General features: G+C 36.6%; 1 protein-coding gene across 4 annotated transcripts; it reads right to left on the minus strand.

The window, feature by feature from the left end:
- Nucleotides 1–510: 510 nt before the first annotated feature.
- Nucleotides 511–26605, minus strand: mfsd3 (major facilitator superfamily domain containing 3). Of its 4 annotated transcripts, XM_081365328.1 has the most exons (7): nt 26464–26552; nt 25825–26115; nt 25383–25740; nt 17184–17331; nt 10839–10939; nt 6888–6997; nt 512–3423 (listed from the first exon to the last, which is right to left on the minus strand). In XM_081365328.1, exons 2-7 carry the CDS (start codon nt 26071–26073, stop codon nt 3220–3222), a joined length of 1170 nt encoding a protein of 389 aa, XP_081221454.1. In that variant the 5' UTR covers nt 26074–26115; nt 26464–26552; the 3' UTR covers nt 512–3219. The 4 variants fall into 4 exon arrangements, with proteins under 4 accessions (XP_081221451.1, XP_081221454.1, XP_081221452.1 ...); XM_081365325.1 differs by having other exon boundaries at nt 511–3423; nt 25383–26115; nt 26464–26605; XM_081365326.1 differs by having other exon boundaries at nt 25383–26115; nt 26478–26567.
- Between the last annotated feature and the right edge of the window lie 470 nt (nt 26606–27075).

Raw genomic sequence — 27075 nt, forward strand, 5'->3', positions numbered from 1 at the left:
TTGGTCTCTTGTTATTTTCCGAAGGTGAAGTGTGAAGAAGACTCTCCCTTCCTTTCTTCCCTGTCCTTTTTCTCTATCTAAACCACCCAGGAAATAATGGCAGTGAAAAGGTGAAGTGCAGGTCTATTCATGAATTACGTAAGGACTCCTAATCCCTTTGACAGATCGGGAAGAATCACCTCTCTGTCATGGTGAGGGAGAGTATACAGTGTCATGGTAAAAGCTGGGGATATGGTTCAGTCTCATCAACAACATACGGTTCTACAGTTATTGCGTCATCTCATGGGGAAACATCGCCAGGCTCCATCTGGGAAAATACTTGAGTTGTAAGTATTTCACTCTGCTTTAGATCTTCAGAGCAGTGTATAAACCACAAATGTACACAACACAATATTGGATTTTCTAAAGACTAAGGTTAAGTCTTATGGCCCAGGATCTCTTGATAACAAAGGCTAATGGCTTTTAATTCTTGTCTGATAAGCTCACAAAAGCACAGGCACACACTGGGTTCAGTAATAGCTTTTATTTTTTAGTCTCCTACATGTATAGTCAGGGCTAATGTCCCCAAAATATATATATATATTTTTGTTTTTTTTTGTTTGGTTTGGTAAGGCCTTTGTTAATCATAGTATTTAATGATAACCATCAATTGGCCATACCTTTTTCAGTTATCTAATAAAAGGATGAGCTTTGAACCATTTTAAAAATGTATTATTCAGTTGTGGCTGTCTGTTTCTATTTCAAAAAAAAAAAAAAAAAAAACATTGTTAACATGAAACCAGGAGCAAAATGACACAAGACTATACTACACTATACAAGCATGGAAAACATTTACTGTAAATGGGTCCGTGTACGCGGCGTTCAATCGTTTTTCGATTTAATGTTGAAAGTAGAAAATTAGAAAACGGCTCATTTTTGTGTGCTTCGCTACAACATAAAATTATCCGATCCGTGCTGTCCTGTGGGTCACACAGCTTTGCCACACAGATTTTGATAGTTGGACAACTAAATAAGCTAAAGAAGAAGGCTGATGGGTAATGTGGGTGCAGATAAGAGACAACCAACATTAATATTTCTGAAATAATCAGATAATATTTCTCTGGCATGTAGGTTGTCGAACCCATGTCTATAGAGAAGAAAACCCTACTAAAAACTAGGCCAATTTATGTCAAAGCATTCCTTAGTCTGGTTGTTGGATGAGAGAGAGATTATTTGTAATAAAGACTTAGAGAATCCATCCAGAAGCGGAGGACTTCTATTCTGCACGGAACTGTGGAAGAATGGGTTGATCTTTGGTTGACCAATCAGAAGAAAGTGGCGTTTCATGCCCTACATGTGGTCTAAAAATATAAAAATCAAGCTGAATTCTCGTATTTTTTTATTTTTGGTTGTTATGAAAAAAAAACAAAGAAAAAAAAAACGAATAAATATTCCTAATTTCGATATTAAATCGAAAAACTAATGAACGCATTGAACGTACACGGACCTAATGTGCTTTATACATGTGTAGTTGCATTTTTATTTTCTGTTTTTAGTTTTTTTTTGCAATTAAAATTGCCCTCCAAAATTTGTATAAACAATTATAATATGTTACAGATTCAAGGTATCTTAAACACATTAGTTATGGCAAAATCCACACGTATATACCCATCTAGTCTCAACAATATCTCTACATGTTTTGGCTCTGCAATAAACTATATAAAAAAGTAAGGCAATTCAAACATATTCAAAAATAAAACATGGCTCAGGAAGATAGTGACTCAGAGAATTACCCACAGTCCTTTACAAGAACTTCAGGATTAAGGTTTGTATATCGATTCATGATGATAGTCTAAATTTCACTGACTCAAGAACCTAAAAAAAAATAAAAAAAACTTTTTCAGGTATGATGAGAAGCAGTTATATTGAAAAATCATGAATCTGTGTTATTGCATAGGAAATGCAGACAATTCACAATACAAAAAAATAATTATTTTAAACAAAATAGTATTGGCTCAAAAAAATGAGCTTGATGAGTTGACTGTTTCAATGTACATTATTTAACAGACATTAAAGGGGTCATATCATACTTTCTAGAATATTTTTTCCCTGAGGTCCACTTACAATGTTAGTCACGTTTTAGATATCAAAACAGTCCTAATTTAGTATTATCATGACTGCTCTCCACCCTCTTTCTTCTGACTCGCTGAATGAAACAGCAATATTTGGTGTTGTGCCTATGTAAACACAGTCTAGGTAAGTGAAATGAGAAATAGTTGGGTCACGTGTTCTGCTGGGCCATTCTTTCCTAACATTTCCTAGGAAGGATAAGCAGATATTCAGGTGCTATACACAACCGGGAGCAGCACAAGGTTTTTAACTTATTTAACTCTCATCTCATCCATTGTGGAGTTAGGTCGTATTTTTTGTAGTTGCTGAATGTATATATGCTCAATGTATAACATTGTCAAAAGGTACAGTGCTTTTTCATAATACATTGAACTTTTATTTTCCCGTGATATGACCCCTTTAATAAAAGTATTGCATTGAGAATACAAAAAAGCACTCCACTAATCATAGAACCATAATTCAATGTTCATACTGCTTCCAAATTTGCATGACTCTAAAGTCAAGCGATTCTTAAAATCCAGCATGCTGCTGATTGGTCATTAAGCTGAACTGTGTCTGCGATTAAAAACTAAAGGCATTTCTAAGATGAATACATGCCGCATATAAGAAAATGTGTAAATGACTAGGGTGTGTATAACTAAAGCAAACTATACTAGACCCTTAAACAAGCTTTAAACCTTTTATAACTAGTACAATTCTGTTGATGCACATTTAGCATTGTCCATTATAGCAAACATAATGGATAAACCATTTGTTTTTTTAATGAACAACTGTTGTCCTTCAGACAGACTACATGACATGCTCACAGTGTTGCCATAGCTCAGTCTGCTTGCCATTCAGGATGACTTGTTTCATAAAAGCAAGTACCTTTAAATAGTTGACTATATGTGGCTGTTAAACATTTGCAGTGTTTTTCAGAGGTACTGAGAGTGCGCATGTGGCTTTTGTCTCGGACAATGCTGGTTGCGTCATAAATAAACACAAATAAAAACAACATATTTGCTTGTCTGTCTATTTGGTCACCAGTATCTTATTCTAAGCATAAGATTCGATCTCGCTCTCTTTCACCCAGACATTAACTCACTCAGCCCTCTTTTAGGCTCACACTGGTCACAGTGGCTGGCCTTTAAGCTGCTCCTTCAGGACACCAGTCTCTGTGGCCCTCCACACGTGCAGCGCACTGCTGGAGGTGAGGAAGAGGAAGAGGATGAAGGCTATGGGAAACCCCACAGTGTCCACCATACCTCCAGCCAGGGCACTAAAACTCAGTTTCCCTAGGACCTCCAGAGTGGCCAGAAAACTGTAGTGGGTGGCCTAAAGATTGACAGACAGAGAGAGGCAAATATAGAAAGAGTTTTAGCATTCACTTTTGACTCAAGAATAGTGAAAAAGGGACAGTAAATTATAAAGAAAGGGGAATGTGCTTTGCTGTCAGGCTAGACTCTGTTATTTATTCACTGATCTCTACTTTTTTAAAAATGTTTTCAGATCCAGGTCCAGAACTTAATTACAAAAGAGATCTTTACATTAAGGATGCACTGATTTAAAAAAAAATGACCAATAACCCAAAAAAATGTTTCCATGTTATGGCCGAAAACCATCAAATGACTTATATTACAATTCTACACTATATTGCCTAAATAATTAAAAAAGAAAACACGAACTAAAAATCTGTCATGTTAAATAATACAAGTGAATTTAAACACTACAACATGTAATACTAGGCATATCATTTTGTCGTTGTCTACTAAAACTATGAAAAAAGTTTCCATTGACTGAAATAAAATATAAATGTTAGATGACAAACTGTAACAAAAAATAGAAATGTTGCCTTAGAAACTAACTGAAATAAGTTTAAGTACTTAAATTACTCAAATTAAAACTGAAATAAAAATAAATCAAAGATAAACAGATTTTTTTTAATGGTAAAAATTACATTTTAAAATTTTAATTTAAATTTAAAAGCTGAAAATATTAAAATAAACCCAATTCAAAATATTAATAAATATAAGTATTTATAGCATAAAATTATACTAAAATACCACTATAATGTACAGTATAAAAATGGATATTTAATTTAAGATTATTAAAAAATGTTTAAGTAGATGTTAGATGATGGAGTTAATCTAAATGTAAAAATAGGGGGAATGAGAAGGCACAATTGAACATGCATAATTAAATATACAATATCACAATGAAATATACAATATCACAACAAATAAAAAATATCTCCAATATTGTACGATAACAAATATACACTGTGCTATGTTAATTTAAAAGTTATGACCCTTTATGTCTTCATAGGACAGGACAAGTAGAGATAGTACGGGAAACAACGAGGAGAGGAGGCAAAGTAAAAAAAAACTTAGCAGGATTCGAACTCCGGTGTAACACTCCAGATTACACGCACAACAGAAATGTTTGCTTTCCTTTTTGACGTGGTTTGATACTCTTCAAAATAACAGATGACTTTTTAACATGATTCTTATTCATCAATTTTTAACTTCGCCTCACATCAAAACAATTCCAACAGGAGGATCAAAGAGCAGTCTGAATCCCTCTCTTGTCTCCATACTCTAGTCCTTCGACTTAACACACAGAATGGGAAAGCAAAGCCAAGTCCATTCCTTCACATGGCCTCGCCACCAAAGTTAAGTGAAGTACCTTTATTCCTACAAACTTGTTTAAGGTGTTCAGTTTCTCCCTCTAGGGCCTTTTCACAAACATTCACAGTATCGGTTTTCGGTCATCTAAAACCACCTTAAAACAAACACACACAAGCTGCTCTCGCTACAGTATGTACAGTATGTTATAAGGACATTTCGAATTAACCTACAGTTTACAATCATCCTCCTGGTTATTTTCTTCTAAATGTGAATCTGAAGTTTTTAATTGCTTAGAGGCTGAGGAAAAACATACTAGCACTTTCTCTTATTGTGTAATGAGTTTCGTTAGTACCATTAATTCAGCAGGTATTGAGCTGGTGAAGTGACAAATAGCTAAGAGAGAAGTGAAAGATCACATGCAAGCAGCGCAGGCCCATTTAAACAGGACAATACTGTCATGTCAAAGATGAACGATGGGACGAAACGAGAGAACATGGGAGGGGAGAGATATATGAATAGTGAGAACTAGCGTTTATCATCTAGGGGACACATAAATAAACAAATAGAGAGAATGAACAACTGAATTAACAAAGAGAGAAATTAGACAACACAAGATTAGTGGGACATAATAGGGAGTGGAGTGTTGTGAAGAACAGAGGTGATATAGATGGACTGTTTTTGATAGACAGGTAAGCTGTCTTTACGCAATAAAAGTGGCACAGAACAGTACACTGCACAGAAGCAGTATCTGAAGAGAAATACAATGTGCATTAGGTTTGTTTCACAAACTATCTGCTGTTTATTCATCTTATGCCCATATTCAGAACAAAATGGGCACAAACTTTTGCACTGTATGCCATCTTTGTTTATAGATTTACAGCATGGATTTCATAAATACTATAGCTGTATAAATAGCGATATAATTCTCAGTTATTAAAAACCTTTTTGGATTTTTGAAGAACAAAATATTAATATATTACCTCTAACACGTATAATAGAATAAATGCCCGACTGGCAACCAGAAAAAAAAGTAAAAAAACAAAACTAAAACAAAAACAGAATCTGACGCGGAAATGAACCCCTATAATCACTCCTGCAATTAATATTCCTGGAATAATAAATGCTTCATTCATTTACAGCCAAACATTTAAAAGTTGAGTTGCTAAGTTTTTTTTTTTTTATGTATTCAGTAATGATTCATTAAATTGATCAAAATTATCATTTATAATTCAAAAGATTCCCATTTTGAATGAATGCTGATCTTTGCTTTCCATCAAAGAACCCTGAAAAAGACTATACATATTACGCAGCAATAGAGTTTTCAACATTGATAATAATAAGAAAAGTTTCTTGAGCACCAAATAAGCATATTAGAATGATTTCTGAAGGATCATAGGACACTGAAGACTTAAGTAATGATGCTGAAAATTCAGCTTTGTCATATTATATTCAAATGATTTACTGTGCTTTCTGTCAAATATAAATGCAGCTTTAGTGAGCATAAGAGTTTTTGACTCCATAAAATCTGAAATCGAATTTTTTTTCAATGGTTGTGTATATACAAATTGCACCTTTGCAGACCTTTGCTAAGAAGAGAGTTTTGAAACGGTTTGTGGAACGGAGTCTGGAAATAACACAAATCAATCTTGCATTGTTCACATGAGCACTAATGTACAATGTGTCAGAGCATGCAAATTAACCACTGGGCTACACATTAAAAAAAGAAAAAGAAAGAAATCAAAATGTCAAATCTATGAATTTGAATATACTTTCTGATGAGTATGCTTTGTAGGTGATTGATGAGTTGAAATGAGTTGACGTGCAGAGCTAAAGAGAGTGTTAAAACTGCTCAGTTCTCTGAGTGGAGATATTGACTGACAGATGAATGAGATTTTGACTGCTGTGATGTGCTCACGTATGTGGCAGACAGGAAACACTCTCAGGCTTTCTGCAGCTCACGGCCTGTTGTGAGACTCTACCTGTCAACAACTATCAAAAACTGTAAGATGCAGGTTTTGTTGTCTTTGGAGCTTGGCTGCTGAAACTGTAGAGAAAACACAACAGACTTGTCCTGCTGTTGACCTCAGGTGAACACGTGTGATGCTGTTAAGCAGCTTGTTCTGACCTGTCAGGGAGAAAGAGTGGTCAGTTGAAAAGTGTGGTGTGTGATACCTGTATGCTCTCCTCGGCTCTCTGTGTGCAGTTCATCATCGTGGTGAAAGTGAGAGTGGTGATAAGACCCGCTATGAAATGCTGCAAACTCAGACTCAGCACTGCCATACCTGAGGAAGAGCGGACACAATGCCCATTAATTCAACATTTAAAATTCTGCCCTTGTTTTAAGCCTGCGCCAAAAAGCCTCAGATCGCAGACACACCTCAAGTTTGAATTTGTGACTCTGAATTTAGATATTGCATATTAAAACTCATAATGCCTCTGAAATATTGCACTGAATATCTGGCGGTGTTAATTGAGAGAGATGGCCTGTGGGAAGAAATGTGTGCAGGGTGATGAGTTTCTGTCTTGTAGTTTGTGCTTGGCCTTACTCAGACTTAGGGATGAAGCGTTTACTGGTTTGACGATAAGCCATGATAAAAATTCCAGACGTTTAGTATTACCTTTCATGTTTAATTTACCTGACAATGGTGATTGAAAAACTCGCGGTAAATACTGTTCAGCATTAAGCAAAGTTAGCAAGTCTCACGCAGGCACAGCATGGGTTTTGTTTTGTGTGAAAACCTGACAGAAGGAACGGTGCTGAGAGAAATTATATGAAAGCGTGTATGAATGAATGAATTCTGTGAATGTATACGATGGAACCAACTGTCTTCAGAAAAGTTTAGATTGCCACTTTTTCAGCGGCGCTGGTTCCGGAAGTATTTTTTCCATTCATCTCTCCCATAGGGATTTCAAAAAAGTCTTTGTTAAAGCGCTACAAGCCAACCAACAAGGGGAATAATAAAAAAAAAATACTACTTTTATTTGAAGTATTTGAAAATCGGACAAAAATACAAAGGAAAAGACTGTGTGCTTAACTCTTTCCCCACCAGTGTTTATTTTTTTTTTATTAAAAATAAAGAAAAATTGCCAGCTAGCAAAAGCGTTTTTGGTCATTTTCACAAAAATGTTATGGCCCCCAGAATATTTTGTTGTATAAATATCGGAACATGCAATATATCAAAAGAAAGAACAGACCCTCTGCATAGTATATAAACATAGAAACATATTTCAAAATCAGCAACACAATCTGACATGAATTGTCCCATAAATGTTGTTTCTTATGCTCAAATAGCGTTAAAAAAGTTTATTTTTCAGGTTAGACGAGCCAATGCGCATACAGAGTCCTAAGTGCGAGTCTCAGGATTCTATGGGAACTTCTAACGGCAGCTGCAGTGACACAATGACTTTATCAATCAGTGATTGGCTCTTTGCTGTACAATAAAACATTGAGCATATAAAAAGAAGGCATAAAAAGAACCTATGCAGCGAACAAAATATAAACACATTAAACAGAATACAATAAAAAATAAAACTTTTTCATATCTAATAGAAGTTATTTGTCTTTCTATATCTATAGTCTTTGGCCCATATTAGTAGATAGATATCATGTTTTGTTGTAAGTCCCCAAAGTAATATTTTTCGTCAATTTAAAATCTGTCTGTGGCAAGCAGGGCGTGACCGAGAGCCGTGGGGGCGGAGCTCCGGAAGGATAAAAACAACAGTGCAAGACAAGAGAGGACCAGGCCTGGACTTTATGTTGCTGCTTTTTATTATGTTTATATGCAGCGGTCGTCCGTGAGGTACTGCTGCTTTACTGTTGTTTTGTAGGGTTTATTTATGTTGAAAGTTCACCAGTTCATGTTATTTATATGCAGACAAAAAGTGCATAGTGCTAATATTATTTGTTGTTTGTCGGTTTTCTGCATAAAACTTGGTGAAATGATTTCAGTGTACGTATGAGTACTTTTTGAATATTTCCAGCACACTTCCATCCAGTTTCAGCTCTACTCAGACTCAACACTGTCAAACCTGTGTTAGCAGGAACAGTACTGTACAAGCTTGTTATTATAACACTGAGCTCTCCCAGACTATAATTTATGCAGACAGAACCATGTCAAACTACTAGCAGTTTAACTTAAGACACAGTAAAATCTGACTTTATATGTTGCCACAATTGACGTTTAGAAATCGGTCTTTTTGGCCATTTTGAAGTTGATTATTAAATTCACCTGAGTAACGTCCACCCAGAGCATGAGACAGACCGTCTACCATTAAAGCCTCTAAAAATTATGAATCTCAAATCAATCATTACCAGAGCCCATTTAAAAAAAAAGAAAAATCATGAAGCTTTCACATCCAGCTCCATCTGAATTATTCACTGGAAATGTTTAGTTCTGCCTAACAAGACTTCTCCATTACTTATCCAGGAACCACAGGAAGGAAAATCAGCTCTTCTGAGGCATCCAGTCTCATACAATATTGAAAAATATTTTCTGCAGAACTTTATCATTCTTTTTTCCTCTTTTTTTTTTTGAGGGGGGTTAGATGGGGTGCAGAGTTGCTTTGTTCCATTTCGTTTGGGAGAGTGGCAAAAAGAGAGACAGAGAGAGAATAAGAAAGACAGAGAGATGAGGGAGTTGTCAAACAGAAGCTCGCTGACAAAAACATCTTGACTAAAAAGCAACGACATCCTGGGGAAGAAGTAATACAGTGGCAAAAAATACAGAGTGAAACAGCTAAAACGCAAGAGTTTCCCCATTTCCTTTTTTCATTTTCATTAAATAAACATTCAAAGCACCTGTGAGAGAAAGAGACAGCGCAAGGAAAAATAAGAGAAACAGGCAGAGGGTATGAATATGGGTTTATTCATTTATCAAAGTGAGCCGTGAGAATACTCAAGGTAAAATAGCGTTAGCTTCCGCAGACAGAAACAGAAACGCAAATCCACTTAAGCAAGTTGAACCAGGAGAGAGTATGTTTGACATAACTTCTGTATGATCACTTCTACACAGTTCATGCATAAAATTTTGCTTGAATTATGCTGAATCCAAGCACTAGGACTATGAAGATGGTTATCAGAACAGATCTACAGGAGTCTTACAGAAGATTTGTGGAATAAAAGTTCAAGATAATTCCTCAGAAAAGAAAGCACACTGATATAAGTTTGGATCAAAACTGAAAGTTTGTCTTCGGTAAGATATCAGCCTCTGGTACTACGGATTTTATATTAAAACAGATACCTAAGGCAACAAGTAAACAGCCTTGAGCACCTGATGAAATAAAACCAAGTCTGTTAACAGACTCAACAATTGGCAATTATATTTTAAATATATTATATTAATTAGAAAAAAATATTTTTCCTTTTTGATTCTCCAGAGGTCGCAAATAAGTTTTTGCCTTTATCATGTGATGATCGTATTAATGTTTGCACTTTTTTATACATGTTAAGCTTTGATAATTAATCATTTCTGCCATATAAAGAGTGTAAATATCTTTATTATCCTACCCATCTGGATTTGATTTATAGATAAATTAAATGAATTAACTTAATTAAGCAATGTTAAAATAACATATTTTTAATCGCACACGTCAGCTTTAGACTTTTTGTAATTTTCTATTCTGATCTCACCATACAGCAAGATGAACTCTATGCTGGTCTGTATTACATCCATGTTAATACTCTCTCTTTTTATCAGATGCTGTTGTTTAATGCAGAGTTGAGAGTTTTATTCAGACACACTCTGCCTGAACACCTGTTTACTCTGTGAAAGGTGCTGAAATGGACACTTTAGCCTGTCAGTGGAAAACGCGGGAAACCGGAGACGGCCCTATGGATTCTTAAATGCAGGGGAACAGTAGAAAGCTCAGCGGAGAACAGGTCAATTTCACTTCTACAGTATATATACATAATTACACGTGAGCTATTTGACTCTTAAGAACAAACTGTACATGGCAGTCATAAACCTGTTTTGAATGCATTGAAAAACTGAGTTTTTCCCCGGCCTTTCATTTATAAAGCAGTGGACTATTCAAAGAGATAAAGTAAAATAAATAGAAATGCAAAAAAAATAAAAAAATAAAAATGCTGGTCCTATAGAACGTTCATGCATGCGAATTTCTCACCTTTCATCAAGGGCGAGGGCTCCAGCACCACGAGAAGTGAGCTCTGAAAGATCATGCCGATAGTCCGCATCATAAACACACGTCTCATCAGCAGGCCAATACTGAGGACATAAAAGAGAGAAAGTTCAGTTCATATCATCTCATACTACACAAATACGAATAGTATAATATCTATTAAAGTTACTTTCATGTACTTTCATGAGTCACAGGACACAGGTAGAGGTTCCACAAAAATATTACGCAAAACAATGTTTTCAACACTAAAGTGTTTCTTGAGCTGCAAATCAGCATATTAGAATGATTTGTGAAGGGTTATGTGACAAGGAAGACTAATGGCTGCTGAAAATTCACAGGGATAAATTACATTTTAAAATAGTAATATTTCACAATATGTTTTTTTTTATCAAATAAATGAAGCCTTGTTGGGCAAACCTTACCAACCCTAAACTTTTGAACAGTAGTGCAATATAATTTAACATTAAAAAAGACATATATAAAAAATATATACCAAACAAACTATAGGCTAATATTTTACAGAACATTGTAGGACATTAATGAGGGTCAACCACACAGGACTGCCACACTGAGACAGAGAAGCACTCCTGTACACATGCTTACATGCAGTGTGTTTGCTTACACACTCTAATTGATTCTCTATTAGCGGTTAAGAATCCCACTGGGTGAACTTCCGTCACAACATAATCAATAACCCGACAAGATCCACAGACACGGGCTGATTAACCCCCCGGCTAATTAGTGACCATCACACACCTCAATTTCTCCCAGTTTCAATCAGAACACCCGTGGGGCCCTGTCAATCACACACAGGGTCTGGAGTCACATCAGTTGTTAATATTTCCAATTATCAGTACAGTTAACATAATTTTACATCATGTTCTCTAAAATGAACAAATGTATTAATGCTTCAAGCAGTCAGGCAGAAAGATTAATAACCAGGCTTGAGTTAAGCTCTGGTGACAGCATCTGTTGCCTGAAAATTACTTTGACTTGTCCCTAAGGTTGTAAAAAAAAAAGTATAAAATTGCATCATCAATTAAATATCCTTTCCATGTGAATAAACTCCCAGGCCTCTGACAGAGAAAGCAAGTCGAGAAAGAGAGAAGGGGATGCGGGTGAAGGTCAACTGAACTTTAAGAGAAGAGTAAGGAATCGTCTGTCATCTTAAACCAGCCTTTTAGATCTAGATGAACCCAGTCAACAACAGCAGCCGGTCAGACAGAAAGCCAATCTGCCATCATTCTCATGCAAACACCCTCCCTGCATCCACTCAATAACACTCTTTCATATTTCACTCAGATGAGAGGAGAGAGAGAAAAAGAGAGCTGTAAGAAAGACAGACAGAGTCTTAAAGAGGAAAACAAGCAACTTAGAGAGAGAGAGAGAAGGATGCAAGAGATCGAAAGCAAGTCTAAAACAGGTGTATCACACGAGCAGTTAGGCCCGATAAGATTCGTACTCTCAGATTGCTGATGGCGATCAGTGTATGGGGGTCAGTTTTTGGCCGCTCAAGCATTTCAGATGGGGCCAGGATAAGTGTCCAAATTAGCTTTTAGTGGCCCTGAACAGACAACGACAGAAACCCAATCTGTGGGAAGCAAGGCCTGAATGCACGACTGTGTCGAATGAACAAGCCCTCTGCGTGTGAAACTTTACATCCCTCCTCATTCACCAACACTGCCTTTAGCATAGAGACGGAGAGAGAGAAAGGGAGGGAGAAAGGTAAAGCAGGAAAAAGACGAAGGGGCCGAGAATAATAGAGGTTAGAGAGAAAGGGAGAGATGGAAAGGTAAGAAAATTTGAGATAGAGTACAGTAGATATTTAACTGCACATATGTCCCACTCACCCAGGCCCTCATGTATAAACATTGCACAAAATGGCCATTGAAATATGCATACTCTATTTTCCACGCACATATCGGGACTTGTAAAAAAAATCTATTTGGCGTAAATATGTCAAACCGTCCGCACACCCCAGACCACACTTGTTAACCGGTGTGAGTGAAATAATGAAGTAAACTAAATGATTTTAATCTGTTTTTCCATTTGATCTACACATATTAAATATGCCACTCTCATTAATGGAGTTAAGCACTAAAATTACATTAAATCATTATTTAATGTAAGTTAAAATTAACCTCATATTAAGTTAAAAAGTTTAAAATTGAAATGTGAATATTTGTAATAGATGTGCTGCTTTTTACCAATTTTCCAGTGCAACGCTACATAATTCTGCTTTAAATTGTATTCTAAATAGCAGAACAAAATATTTCCACACGAATTATGATCAATGCTGCGCACTTGACTAAGATGGCTTAGCAACACAGTTAGTATAACGACAGACGCTCACGGACTCTTCTGGTGTTCGAATGGTCCGATGACACAGTACTGTACAACTGCTGCCTCACTGCACACACGTGTGTGGCTTTTCCTGTGCAGACTGACAGTAGCCTATTGATAACACCTTACGCAGTCTTCCAAGCATCATGAAAATGCCTATTTATTTATATGGTAAGTTTTTTTTTCTTTTTTTTTATGTTCTGTGAGAAGCACTGATGTCAGAAAATTGTTACACTGAAAAATAACTATCTTTTTCAGTCTAAACATTCTAAAATATATGTTTATTTTATGCACAAAACTGCATACATTTGCTTTGTTTAAAACAATTAAAAATCGTCTATTTTGCCAAGAGGAATGAATGAGAATAATTCTTTTCTGAAAAGTATTTTATACCTACAATTTTGGACATTTTTTGTTTTACAGATATTTTTTTTTATTTTTAACATGACAAGGATACTAAATGAGTCTTAGCAATGTAATGTGACGGCACAAACAGCATTTACAGTCTCAAATATCTCAATCTCATATTGTCCAAGTGTATTTGAAAGCAGTAGTAGGCTATTACATGGATGGAAATATGGATATGGAAATGATATGCAGGTGAGGATATGAACAGTAGCGTTGTAAACTCCTTATATGGTTATTTTTGGGGAGGAGGCGGGGTGGAGATGCATGTACTGAGTCTTCCGCCGATTAGGATTTCTTAATTTTGCACAGGTTCTGGGCTGGTGTACATCAATTTTTTTACAGTCTATGGTGTACAATACGGTTTTACAAATTTGAAAACTTTGTGCGCACGCACACTTTTTAGGATGAAATCCACACAAAGTTTTATATACTTTGTCCCCTGGGGGTTTTGAAGGCATGCTCATTTTTACGAGACCACAGCATCTCAAAGCCCCTGGAGAGCCCCTGAAATTAATATTCCCCATAATCACTCTAGCAATAATATTATACTTAAATGCACATTTAATTTCATATCCATACAACATATTGGCTTGCTACCCAGTACATGATTACGGTATGATTGTTTGGATATTTGCTTGAAGGAAATTTAGAAACTGGACCTACTGAAATGTTAATTAAAGGAATACTCCACCGTATTTTCATATTAAACTATGTTATTCCCTTAACTAAGACGAGTTGATACATACCTCTCTCGTCTCAGTGCGTGCACTAAATCGCTCTGTCTTGCGCGAAACTTTTTTAGCACTTAGCTTAGCCCAGTTCATTCAATAGGTGCCAAGCAGAGAAGCAACAAAACACCTTGACGTTTTCCCTATTTAAATACAGTTACTCGAGTAGTGTAACTCGACCTAGGACGGTGACACAAAACAAAACGTTGCGCTTTTCTAAGCGTGTAAAATGGATAACTATATTGTATGGCGGAATACCATAGCAAGTGCTTGGAAGCACTTCGACTTCGGCGCAGTAATATCTTCACTCGTGAAAAATCCTCTCACCGGCTCCCGCTCCCTCTAGTGAAGATATTACTGCGCCGAAGTCGAAGTGCTTCCAAGCACTTGCTATGGTATTCCGCCATACAATATAGTTATCCATTTTACACGCTTAGAAAAGCGCAACGTTTTGTTTTGTGTCACCGTCCTAGGTCGAGTTACACTACTCGAGTAACTGTATTTAAATAGGGAAAATGTCAAGGTGTTTTGTTGCTTCTCTGCTTGGCCCATATTGAATGAACTGGGCTAAGCTAAGTGCTAAAAAAGTTTCGCGCAAGACAGAGCGATCGAGTGCACGCACTGAGACGAGAGAGGTATGTATCAACTCGTCTTAGTTAAGGGAATAACATAGTTTAATATGAAAATACGGTGGAGTATTCCTTTAAATACTAGACTAGTCACTATTTGTACAATAAATGTTCACTACCGTTCAAACGTTTAGGGTCAGTAAGAATATTAGATTTTTTAAGGAATAAATACTTTTATTTGAGAAGGACACATTAAAGGTAGGGTAGGCAATTTTGGAGAGGCTAGCAATAGCAAGCTAGCTTTGAAAGCGTAAGATCAAACCCTCCCTTCAGAGCGTCTCCAAAGCCACGTCTCCTCCAAAACACATGAACACACACAGCAGAGTCTGCAAAGCATCACAAGAGTGTTAAATTACCTGTTTCAAAGCACATAGCTTTACAATAATAATGAACGTAAACAACTTACAGAGCTCTGACTTGTACCACCTGACTGCTATAGATTCATTTCACCGTTGATAAGTGTTGAGATAGAAAAGCATAAATCCGTGAACAGCTCTGAGTAGAAAGTCACAGGTTGCCATCTTGTAATTATGGTTAAGACATGGAGTGAACGCAGCATAAGCTTGTTGTTTTGGTTCAGGAGGAACCGTAAAAGCCGGCTGCTGTTTGTTTGTGGCACTCAGTGACTGTCTGTCTACAACTCTGCATATTCACATGGAACTGGAGCGGAGGTATGGAAATACATAGGTTTACAGGCAGGTAAAACATCATAGCATTACATTCGCACTAAAGGCAATTGGACGAACATGTGTTTATGTTTAGACCATCCTAAACATTGCTTCTATTATAGATTGCTATCAGGATGTGAAGAGAGTTTCAACCAGTATAAAATAAGTTTTTGAAAAACATTGCCTACCCTACCTTTAAAATGCTTAAAAGTGACAGTAAAGATGTTTATTGTTATAGAAAAATCCATTTCAAATAAATGCTGCTCAATTTATTAAAAATCATGAAAAATGTATCACAGTTTCCACTGTATTCCAATGTGATTCCTTAAAAATATTAAGCAGCACAACTGCTTTAAACATTGATAATAATAAATGTTTCTTGAGCAACAAATCAGTATATTGAAATGATTTCTGAAGGGTCATGTGACACTGGAGATTGAAGTAATGGCTGCTGAAAATTCAGCTTTGCCATCATAGGAATAAATTACACTATATATAAAACAGTTTTGATCAGATAAAAGCAACCTTGGTGAGAGACTTCTTTCAACAACATCTTACTGACCCCAAACTTTTTGTTCTGGATTTGGTGGCCTCTGATCTAACCAATGTTTGCATCACCTCAGTGACTAGCTTGTTTAGATGGTTTGGAAATTGCAGCTCACAGAGACAGTAGACTAAGGTTGATGTTACTGTCAGGCTAAAAATAGACCAACATTACATCATTTTAACTAAAGTACACACCAACAGGCAAGTGCAGAAGATAATGTAATGCATTCCAGTGGTGTGTAAAACTGCATTAAAATGGTATAACATAATAACATTAAAGTATCATTTCACTTTAAACTCTGATACATGACTAGATGTCTGCCCTCAAGTCTGGAACAAAGTAAACACAGAACCACTGCACTTGTCTTTCTTCAAAATCCTCTTCCTCATGCCTTTCTCTGAGCAGACTAACAGGTGTGTGGGCTTATCAGTCTACCGCTCCAGGAAGATAAGCGACTTCGACTGCTCTTGGAACGGGTCAGACCACCAAAATTCTATCTTAACTATTACAAGACATAACTGGTAAAAACCGGTCTCAGGTCAGTAGACAAGGGCGACGTATCAGCAACAAGTATATCTCCATTCACGCAGTCCAACCTTATGCATCCTGGAGGCCTTTCAGCTCACACCTGAGCCTGCTTTACTCTCAGCTCCCACAAAAGGCTGTGTTTACTTCCATTACTATCACTCTTTCTATCTCTCACACACACTCTCTATCTCTTTCTCTCTCCTTCTTTCACACCTGGGGCTGAGATGGGTGTAGAGATATAGTGAGAAAACACTGAGAAAAAGAAAAGGGCCGTGTTTCTTTCACAGAGAGACGGTGGGCAACAAAAACCGATAAAGCAAGAGGGGGTTTAGAAAAAGATGTAAGGTGAAATCCACACACCAAAGTCTTCAAACACCATTCCTGCAACATTAATGGCAAAGCATGACTTGGCTGAAAGGGTGTTGCAGCTAGAATTGAGTCAGTTTCACCATCGTTTTATAACAAAACACACTCCCTACCTGTACTGAGAGAGCAAGAAGCCCCCGATTGATGAGCCGCAGATGGAAAATGCCATGGCAACCATGCCGTTCCACACCCCCAGCTCTCTGGCCGTCATGTGGTGGTCCAGCAGGAAGAGAGGAAACATGGTGATAGCCCCCTGTTCGCCTGGACACAAAATATAGGATTACATCAGGGCACATACACACTCGATTGTAAATGCTCTTTTCTAGGAAAACTCTGGACTTTAGTTAGAGGGAACAAAAAGACCAAGAAAATTGACCGGATTATTGAAAATGTGTTGCATTCTTATCACATTGCATCAGACTTTTCTCAAAAACTGGTGTTAAAAACCTGATATTAACTACATATCACAGCACAAACTTAGTCAATATAAAACACAGCCATGTCTGAGAACGGAAAAAAAAGTGATGATAACCTGAGCAGAGGCCACGTTTTGTTTTGTTTTTTCGCACTTTACTCCTCAAAGGATCAGTGCCTGGATTGCCTTTCAGTCATTTTTATCCTGAGAGTTTGTCACTTAAACTCTGACAAAAACAAAAGCTGCCAGAGAAAACGTTGCCGTTACATTGCGCCGAGTCCTGCCTGGCTGCCTCGCTGCATGATAGTGGGTGCACAGAGGCCTCGGTAACCCGCCGCCGTGTATTATTTAACGCCATTGTCATTATTTATGGAGTCTGCCTTCAGTTTGACAGCGAGACAGCCCGCTGACTGACAGCTCTGAGACCGCCGTCAAACAGAAACTGCGCTTACGGGGATCCCGGGATGAAACCGGTGAGAAACAAAAACAGAAAATCAAATCAAAAATCAGACGCTTCTGCCTGAGTTCTGCTACGGTTGCTGACAGTGGCACGTGAGCGCTTTGACATTGCTTTCTTTGTGGAGGATTGAGTCTGACAGTAGAACTAAATTTGTAAAGGATGTTGTAAAGTCTGTAATGTGGGGGCAACAATGAACAATGGAACTCATTTTTCACATTCAGCACATCTTTCCTTAGAGAATCATAAGGCAGCTACGCCACCCAGGTCCAATGCCTTCAAGGAATAAGAATGCAGTTCTATGTAGGATGAACATAATGTACACTACCGTTCAAAAGTTTGGGGTTAGTACGATTTTTAATGTTTTTAAAAGAAGTATCTTCTGCTCACCAAGGCTGCATTTATTTGATTAAAAGACAAACAAAAACAGTAATATTGTGAAATATTATTCCAATTTAAAAATCTGTTTTCTATGTGAATATACAGTAAAGTGTAATTTATTCCGTGTGATCAAAGCTGAATTTTCAGCATCATTACTCCAGTCTTCAGTGTCACATGATCCTTCAGAAATCAGTCTAATTTGATGATCAAGAAACATTTATGATTATTATCAGTGTTGAAAACAGTTATTTGCATTTTTTTTTTCATGATGCAATGATGAATAGAAAGTTCAAAAGAACAGCATTTATCTGAAATCTAAAGCTTTTGTAAGTTTGGGGTCAGTAAGAATTTTAATATTATTTTTGGGGGAAAGAAATGTAAATAAATCAATACTTTTATTCATCAAGGATGAGTTAAACTGATCAAAAGTTACAGTAAAGACATTTATAATGTTAGAAAATATTCTATTTTAAATAAATGCTGTTCTTTTGAACTTTCTATTCATCAAAGAATTTTGAAAAAAAAAATTGTACACAACTGCTTTCAACATTGATAATAATCATAAATGTTTCTTGAGCATCAAATCATCATATTAGAATGATTTCTGAAGGATCATGTAACACTGAGGACTGGAGTAATGATGCTGAAAATTCAGCTTTGATCACAGGAATAAATTACAGTTTAAAATATATTAAAATAGAAAACAGTCATTTTAAATTGGAATAATATTTCACAATATTACTGTTTTTTTTATTGTTTTTTATCAAATAAACGCAGCTTTGGTGAGCAGAAGATACTTCTTTTAAAAACATTAAAAATCTCACTGACCCCAAACTTTTGAACGGCAGGACATTGAAACTGCATGTTACTTTGCTTATATTGTGTGTTGATTAATGTCAAAGTAGTCATTTATAACCTAACCCTTGTGAAAATTTAGCACAGTTCCTGCATAACCATCATTTATTTAAGAGCACAGTAAACACAGGTAGAACTATTACCATAGCAAAAATGTAATCGAAACTACACTTGCACTGTATTATATATGGGGAAAAAAATTATCAACCATTTAACATTTTACTATTTTTTACATTTTTAAACTTAATTTCCTAATTTATGAAAAGATAATATGAATCTGCATTTCCACTAAAATATCACAATTATTATAGTTGAAAATGTATGTAAAGGGAACACTGCGAAACAAATAGTGATCAGTGTCAACATCATGGTAGTCTAAATGTATACAAAATGCCAAAAATGATCATTGAACAGTTCAGACGCTGTAGATCATCTCGTATGTGAAGTCTGGACATGCGCTTCAGCGTTCTGTCTCAGTCTTTTTATTTTCTCCTACGCTGCTTCAAACTAATTATTTTTTAAGCAGGGATTGAAAACAAACAACAAGGCTGCTTATTTATGTCTATAAATAATCTCAAAGCAACAATTGTCCATTTCACATGGGATTTCATTAGACATCCACAAAAACACAGCAGAAGAGGGGAGGCACTGGGAGGAGAAATGGGGGAGTTAGAGAGAGAGTGGGGAGAGATGCTATATCAGTTCACTTCGGTTAACAACGATAGATAATGGGGAACAGATGAAGACAAAAATGGACAACAGATTCAGGATGAGACTGAACAATTATGACAGCAAATAAAGAACTACAACAATCATACTACAGTGGTACTGATTGAAACCCGATGAAAGATTTGATGCTCCTTTTAAAAAGTTTTCTGCCACTGCATTATATATATATATATATAAATATATATATATATATATATATATATATATATATATATATAATATATATATATATATATATATATATATATATATATATATATATATATATAAAGAAAATCACCAATTACAATTAAATGGATAGTTCAAGCTAAAAAAGAAAATTGCCTTCTTGTTCTCACCCTCATGTTGGTCCAAACTTTATTTCTTCTATGGAAAGAAAAAGAGATATTTTTAAGAATATACTGGTTATTTACATGCAATTAAAATGAATAACGACTGGACCTTTCAAGTCTCAGAAACGACAAAAAAGCACTGAAATGCATTTGATTATCAACAGAGATCTTTCAATCCAATGTGTTGTTCAAATGTTAAAACTTGATAGCCCCAGATCTAAGTTATTTTTATTGCACAGAAAAGAAAGGCCAGGGTATTATAAGTATTGGCCTTTTGTATTCCACAGAAGATAGAAAGCCATACGGGTTTGGAGCAACATGAGCGTGCATTTCAATGTAACGCCACCTGAACTAGATGCTGACTAAAACCAACTCTACGATCCAAAGTCCCTAGAGTCTTCAGCATGGGAACAGCCTGAGGAACCTGGGTCCCTCCCAGTTCATGTAGGTCACTGTGCCGTGTGTATCTGCATCTGTGTGTACTTGAGCAGGTCACACAACTCCATTGTAAATGCTCTTTAACCAACGACAAGCTAAAAACAAGTCTCTACGGACCTCTGAGGTTAGAATACGCAAAGGTCTAGGTTATTCCCTTTACGTTCTGGGACACAATAACAATTGTTCGGATGAAACAAAAGCATAGCAAAAATCATGAGCTAAGATACGGTGGTAAGGATAGGGAACGGAGACGCATCCTATTCATAGTGTGATGTAAGCTCACATATCTAAACGGAATGCTTTTTAATGTTCACACCCGAGTTACACAACGGTCCAGACAATGGGGAAACAAGGTAGGTCAACTAAAAGACATCACATACTTTACTCGTTTTCTTCCTTGGAATTCTCTTTTCTCTATCACCCTCCACTCACACGCTTTTTCATCATACCCGATGCCCCCTGCACCCCACCATCTCTCTCGCTCTCTTTCACTCTCTCTCATAGTTGACCATGTGGTGGGTGTTCATTAATTCATCCCCCCTGCAGTCCTCTGCGTTCCCTCTAGAAAATATTTGCCTCCTGCTCGCGTCACCCCTCCACCCCCCCTGCAAGCCCCTCCTTTCCCCTGGCCCCTGCTGTGCGGGACAGAGGGAGGGCAGCATCAGGCGATATACATGCATATAAGCGTGTATGAGTGTGTGTGTTAGGTATATATAGTTAGAGAAAGAGAGTGAAAGACAGAGAGACACAGAGCAAAAGTGGTTTTCTACTCCCATACAGAGTCCAATTTGAACCCCCCACAAGTACACTCCCATCTCCAGCTGGACTCTTCCCAGGGAAGCACCACGTCTGGCAAAATCCCAGCCCCCTCCATCCCATCACTGTCCCTCCATGACCCTTTATCAACGCTTGGGCTGAACACATTTTGGTAACAACCTGTGATGCAATATGCTCTATATGACATACAACAGCGTAAAGTGTGATTGATTCGACAACTTAGTAAGACAATCACATTATTCTACAATTGTTTTTAAAATCTTGAAGTAAATAACAGGGAACTATAGTTTGTGAATTCCTATGTACTGTAATATATATGATCACATAAAGCTTGCGAGAAACAATCAATTGAAGTTAAATAAAAAACTGCAAACGACCATTCTAAGACTTTCTATCTCCACTCAACATCAATGTGTGTTGATAGTTTTAAAGTGATTTTTATTGTCTTTTAATTATATTTTGCAGATAAACAGAGCAAAACCTTTTTCTGAATCAAAAATTGTCTTGTTTTCTAGAAGAAAAAATCATACTAATATTTAAAATTAATCATTGAGATGCAAAACTCCATTAGATAAGACTAAAAAGTAAAAAAAATCTCATCCCACAGGCAAATTGATTTGTTGTTGTTGTTTGCTTTAAACATGAACTGCACAAAATTGTCGATTTGTGCTAGAAAAAAATATATTAAGATTTCTATTAAAAAGGAAAAAAATATTTGTCAATGGAAAACAGAAAATAAACATGTCAATTCATGCATATTCTCTAAAACAAATCTCATGCAAAGTAAATGTATCTTATTTTAAAGATTTGTACATATTTTTACTGAACAATGAGACATAATACTGATTAGGAGAATGATGTTTTTGCAGTGTACTTTGCTAGCACACTTGTAAACGAAAGATGTTATTGCATTTAAAGTAATTGGTGTCATCCGAAGTGCTGTTTAATAATGATTGTGATGATGATCAGGGGGAGAAACCTTATAAGACGGATTAAGAGTGGGGCTGCCGCTTGTCCTGTCTGATTTTGTCTGCTGGAGCTCATCCGATTACAGTGCCACCTCTCTCTCTTTGCCAGAGACACATACCCATATACATACACAAGTTGCACAAAGCCTGGTTTTCTGCTTAAATTGATCAAATTTGACAAAAAATATTGCACTCAAATGAAGAGACATGAAGAGACAAAAAAACAACAACAACAACAACAAAAAAACAGTTTTCAATGAAAATACCACAGACACAAAGAGACTAATCTGGACATAATCCCCTTCTGGTGCCAAACACCACATTCAGCTTATTGAAAGTGATTCATTAGCTGCTATGTATGCCTATATTCTTGATTCAAATCATAACATAGAAGTTAGGCTTGTAGTTAAATGCTAGCTCAAAGTTGAATGAAAGATTTCAATATCAGTTTCAGTGCAGACATTCCGAACAACTGGATGACCCAACTGTGTATGGTTTCCTGATGTTTAGCAGCTTCAAAGTCATAGTGAATAATGTGACAGTAAGGATTGAAAAGGGCAAGGCTGCCATCTTGTGGCAAAACAACACATTACAATGACTGGCCATAAACTAAAAAAAATATATAGAATATATATATATACAGTGGTGGCCAAAGTTATTAGAATGGTAAGATTTTTTTAATGTTTTAAAAGAAGTCTCTTCTGCTCACCAAGGCTTCATTCATTTGATCCAAAATACAGCAAAAATAATAGTATTGTGAAATATTTTTAGTTTAAAATAACTGTTTTCTATTTGAATATATTTTAAAATGCAATTTATTTCTGTGTTGGTAAAGCTGAATTTTCAGCATCATTACTCCAGTCTTCAGTGTCACATGATCCTTAAGAAATCATTCTAATATGATGATTTGATGCTCAAAGAAACATTAATTATTATTATCAATGTAGAAAACAGAAAGCTTTTGTAACATTATCACTACCGTTCAAAATTTTGGGGTCAGTAAGAGTTTTTTTTTTTTTTTTGGAAAGAAATTAATCATTTTATTCAGCAAGGATGCATTAAATTGATCAAAAGTGACAGTATAGACATTTATTATGTTGCAAAAGCTTTCTATTTCAAATAAATGCAGTTCTTTTGAACTTTCTATTTATCAAAGAATCCTGAAAAGAAATTGTACACAACTGCTTTCAACATACAATACATAATTAAATAATAATAATAATTAATGTTTCTTGAGCATCAAATCATCATATTAGAATGATTTCTTAAGGATCATGTGACACTGAAGACTGGAGTAATGATGCTGAAAATTCTGCTTTACCAACACAGAAATAAATTGCATTTTAAAATATATTCAAATAGAAAGCAGTTATTTTAAACTAAAAATATTTCACAATATTATTATTTTTGCTGTATTTTGGATCAAATGAATGATGCCTTGGTGAGCAGAAGAGACTTCTTTTAAAACATTAAAAAAACTTACCATTCTAATAACTTTGGCCACCACTATATATATATATATATATATATATATATATATATATATATATATATATATATATATATATATATATATATATATATATATATATATATTTGGGGTTGCACGACTACTGATTTCTGCTAGTCGATTTCTTATCAAAACAATACTCGAGTTACTCGACTACTCGTCGTTCATGCTACTGTAAATGAAATAGCTAGATCTTATCAATAAACATTTATTAATTCATAGCCTAATGCAACAATTACATAAGTAAACTCACAAAACATTATAATTATGACATTTCATTTTTAAATTTTCATGTACAAGTCTAAAGCCAAATAAATAGCCGTTCTTGCCTTTCATTTCAGAGGTCTGCTTCTAGGGGCCGTTCACATATCGCATCTTTTCCGCGCTCAAGGTCGTTATTTCAAATGTAGGCGCGCGGCGAGCGCGCTCATAATGAAAGAAACATGGTGCGCTAGTTTTTCCAGGCGGGTTTTTCCTTCTCATCTCCAGAAATATATCTAGTAGTAAAGCTAATGCAAGGGCTAGAAATAAATGAATCCTTTGCTGAATGATACTTCTTCGTCGTCATCATGGAGAGCGCAGTTCGGTTGCATAGCAACGACAGACGCCACGGGAGCGCTTGTAGGAGACTGCGGCACGGCCACGCGCGCTTTCCACATGTTTTTAGACGCAATATGTGAACGGCCTTTTGCAGAGTTGGCCAATTACAATATTTTTGTCATCCTTGATGAAATACTTCCACACATCTGACGTGTGTTGTCTGTTGGTGACGTTCGACATTTTTAATTCATTTATGGTTAATGGACGCTCGAGTAGTCGATTGTTTCCGACAGCGTCGAATAGTGGTTGAAGTAGTCGATCTATCGACTACTCGACTAGTCTATGCAAGCCCTAATATATATATATATATATATAAAATAATAATATGCTCAGTTTTAAGTTCATGATCAGTCACAGTAATATGTTGGTGTTGTTGCTGTAGTTTTTAATTTATAACTTTCCCTCTGTCCCACCATTCTAAAATAAATGAGTCACTTTCCTGCTAAATAACTTTAGGAACTTTACTTATAGCTGTATAGTTATCACAGCACACAAATAGTATTTACAAATACTAATAGTTTACAAATAATTGTATTAAAATAAAATGTATATATACACACATAAAAACAAAATAGATTTTAATAAAATTATTTGTAAATGTTAAGCAGGAGAGTGACTAGTAAATCAACAGAATGTCAGAATAGTGGGGCAAAGTTATACATGTTTTGGGGGGAAAGGCCACTTTTTCTGGTGATGTAAAAACAACACACATCACCTTTACAAATTAAACTGTCTGAATATAATTTATTCAGTAGACAACTACAAAAAAATAGGTTAGTGTCAACTTGTGTGAAACTAGTGTAAAAACGTAAATGATGTAAATTGTGTTGAATTATGACACATCTCTTACCTAGCTTGTAAGTGAGGACGTAGAACATCGTCCATGGCGTTCCTGGCACAGACAAGAGCTTCCTCCACACCTTCCAGGGCTGCATCACATCCTTTGGCCCTCTCCGTCCTTCTCCCTGTCCCCGCGCCGACTCTCCGTCCAACACAGGGGCGCCCCACACAAACAGAGCAACACCACCGTACACACAGGCCAGCAGTGTGAACATCCAGCCCCAGCCTGCAACATCAATCACAGCCAGCAGCCCCCCTCCAGCAAACACAGACCCAGCTTTATACCCTACCACCTGCACAGTGTTCCCCAGACCCAGCTCCCCCTGCCCCCTGAGCAGCCGCACGGCCACCCCGTCAGCTGCAATGTCCTGCACGGATGCCAGCAAGTTCATGGCAAGCAGGGAGCCCGCTACAACCATGTACTGAACATCAGGTGAAATAGTAGCGCTCACCAAACAGGTGAGGGCCAGACCAGCCACCGTGCCCACCAACCAGTAGCGCTTGGTGCCTGTCCGGTCCACCAGAGGGGCCCAGAGCACCTTGAGCACCCAGGGGAAGTAGAGGATTTTGGTGAGGCTGATCCGAGTGAGGGAGTGACCGGCACCGCGCAGGTACACTGGGAGCAGGGATGACTGCAAGCCATATGGAATACCCTGGATGAAGTAAAGGAGACCCAGAAACACCAGCTTGTCGTTCATCATTGAGAAAGGCGGGTTTGGGGAGCCTCAGCTCATGGCTGCACTCTGGAACGAACACAAGTAGAGGGTTTGACATGGACATGTCATTCATTCATTCATTCATTCATTCATTCATTCATTCATTCATTCATTCACGACACTGACATAATGTCACACCTGGATATAAATGATAGAACATGTGCAAATGTCATTAGATATCTTTCATAGACGTTCTGCAAACTGCTTTACACTACAATTGTATCTTTGAGCATAAGAACGATTCATTCACAGTCATAAACAGTCTATCACTGTCCACATTTGCTCTACTTGAAGGAGACTTTCGATTAGGACTAGTACGAACAACCGAAATGATACATCAATGAACAAATGACACAATTTAAGTACAGCAAATACCTTACTGTATTTACAGGTAAATGTCTCCTTAACCCGCTGTGCTCAATGCTGCATAACCTCTCGTATTTTCCAATCCTCGTTACTTCCGCGGAAGCGCGTGACGTAACGCACTCATTCAACCAATCAACATATAGCCCTCGGCAGAGCCCCTGTTTCACAGCCAATAAATGAACAGCGCCACCATAGACTGTAAAAAATAGAGCGCCACCGGTACTGCAGTCAGCGTAGGCCAGGAATCACAGCAAGACTGACACCTATCCGATGACATTATGAAGTACACTGTACTTCTCCCAAGTCCATTAAGTAAGTCAATTCGCAACTTAGTCAATATTTATCTATTTCCCACCTCTCCCATTGTTCCAGCCAAATATGTTTCTTCTGACGTCTCACAAGTCTTTGTAATCCTCAATCTTTCGTGGTAATAGTTTTCTATACTGCAGGTAAGTTCCTAAACCCTGTTGCAAAGAAAATGTAATTTATTTTTAAAGAATTTAGATAAATATACTTGATAAATATATAGGCATCTAAAATAAATATGTAAGCTTTTACTTTAATCAAATGGTAATCCTGTCTATAATAAGCAAATGTATTTATTATAAGTCAGGGGGGACT

Source organism: Scardinius erythrophthalmus (assembly GCF_964197995.2).
Source record: "Scardinius erythrophthalmus genome assembly, chromosome: 5".
Classification (NCBI taxonomy): domain Eukaryota; kingdom Metazoa; phylum Chordata; class Actinopteri; order Cypriniformes; family Leuciscidae; genus Scardinius; species Scardinius erythrophthalmus.

What these genes read in the sequence shown, in the direction of transcription:
- mfsd3 (XM_081365325.1), bottom strand. Translation starts at nt 26,073, where the DNA reads ATGATGAACGACAAGCTGGTGTTTCTGGGTCTCCTTTACTTCATCCAG. An exon ending in CGTCCTCACTTACAAGCTAG is followed by an intron (nt 17,332 to 25,382) that starts GTAAGAGATGTG and finishes TTTTGTGTCCAG; the next exon opens with GCGAACAGGGGGCTATCACC. An exon ending in TTCTTGCTCTCTCAGTACAG is followed by an intron (nt 10,940 to 17,183) that starts GTAGGGAGTGTG and finishes TTATGTCCTCAG; the next exon opens with TATTGGCCTGCTGATGAGAC.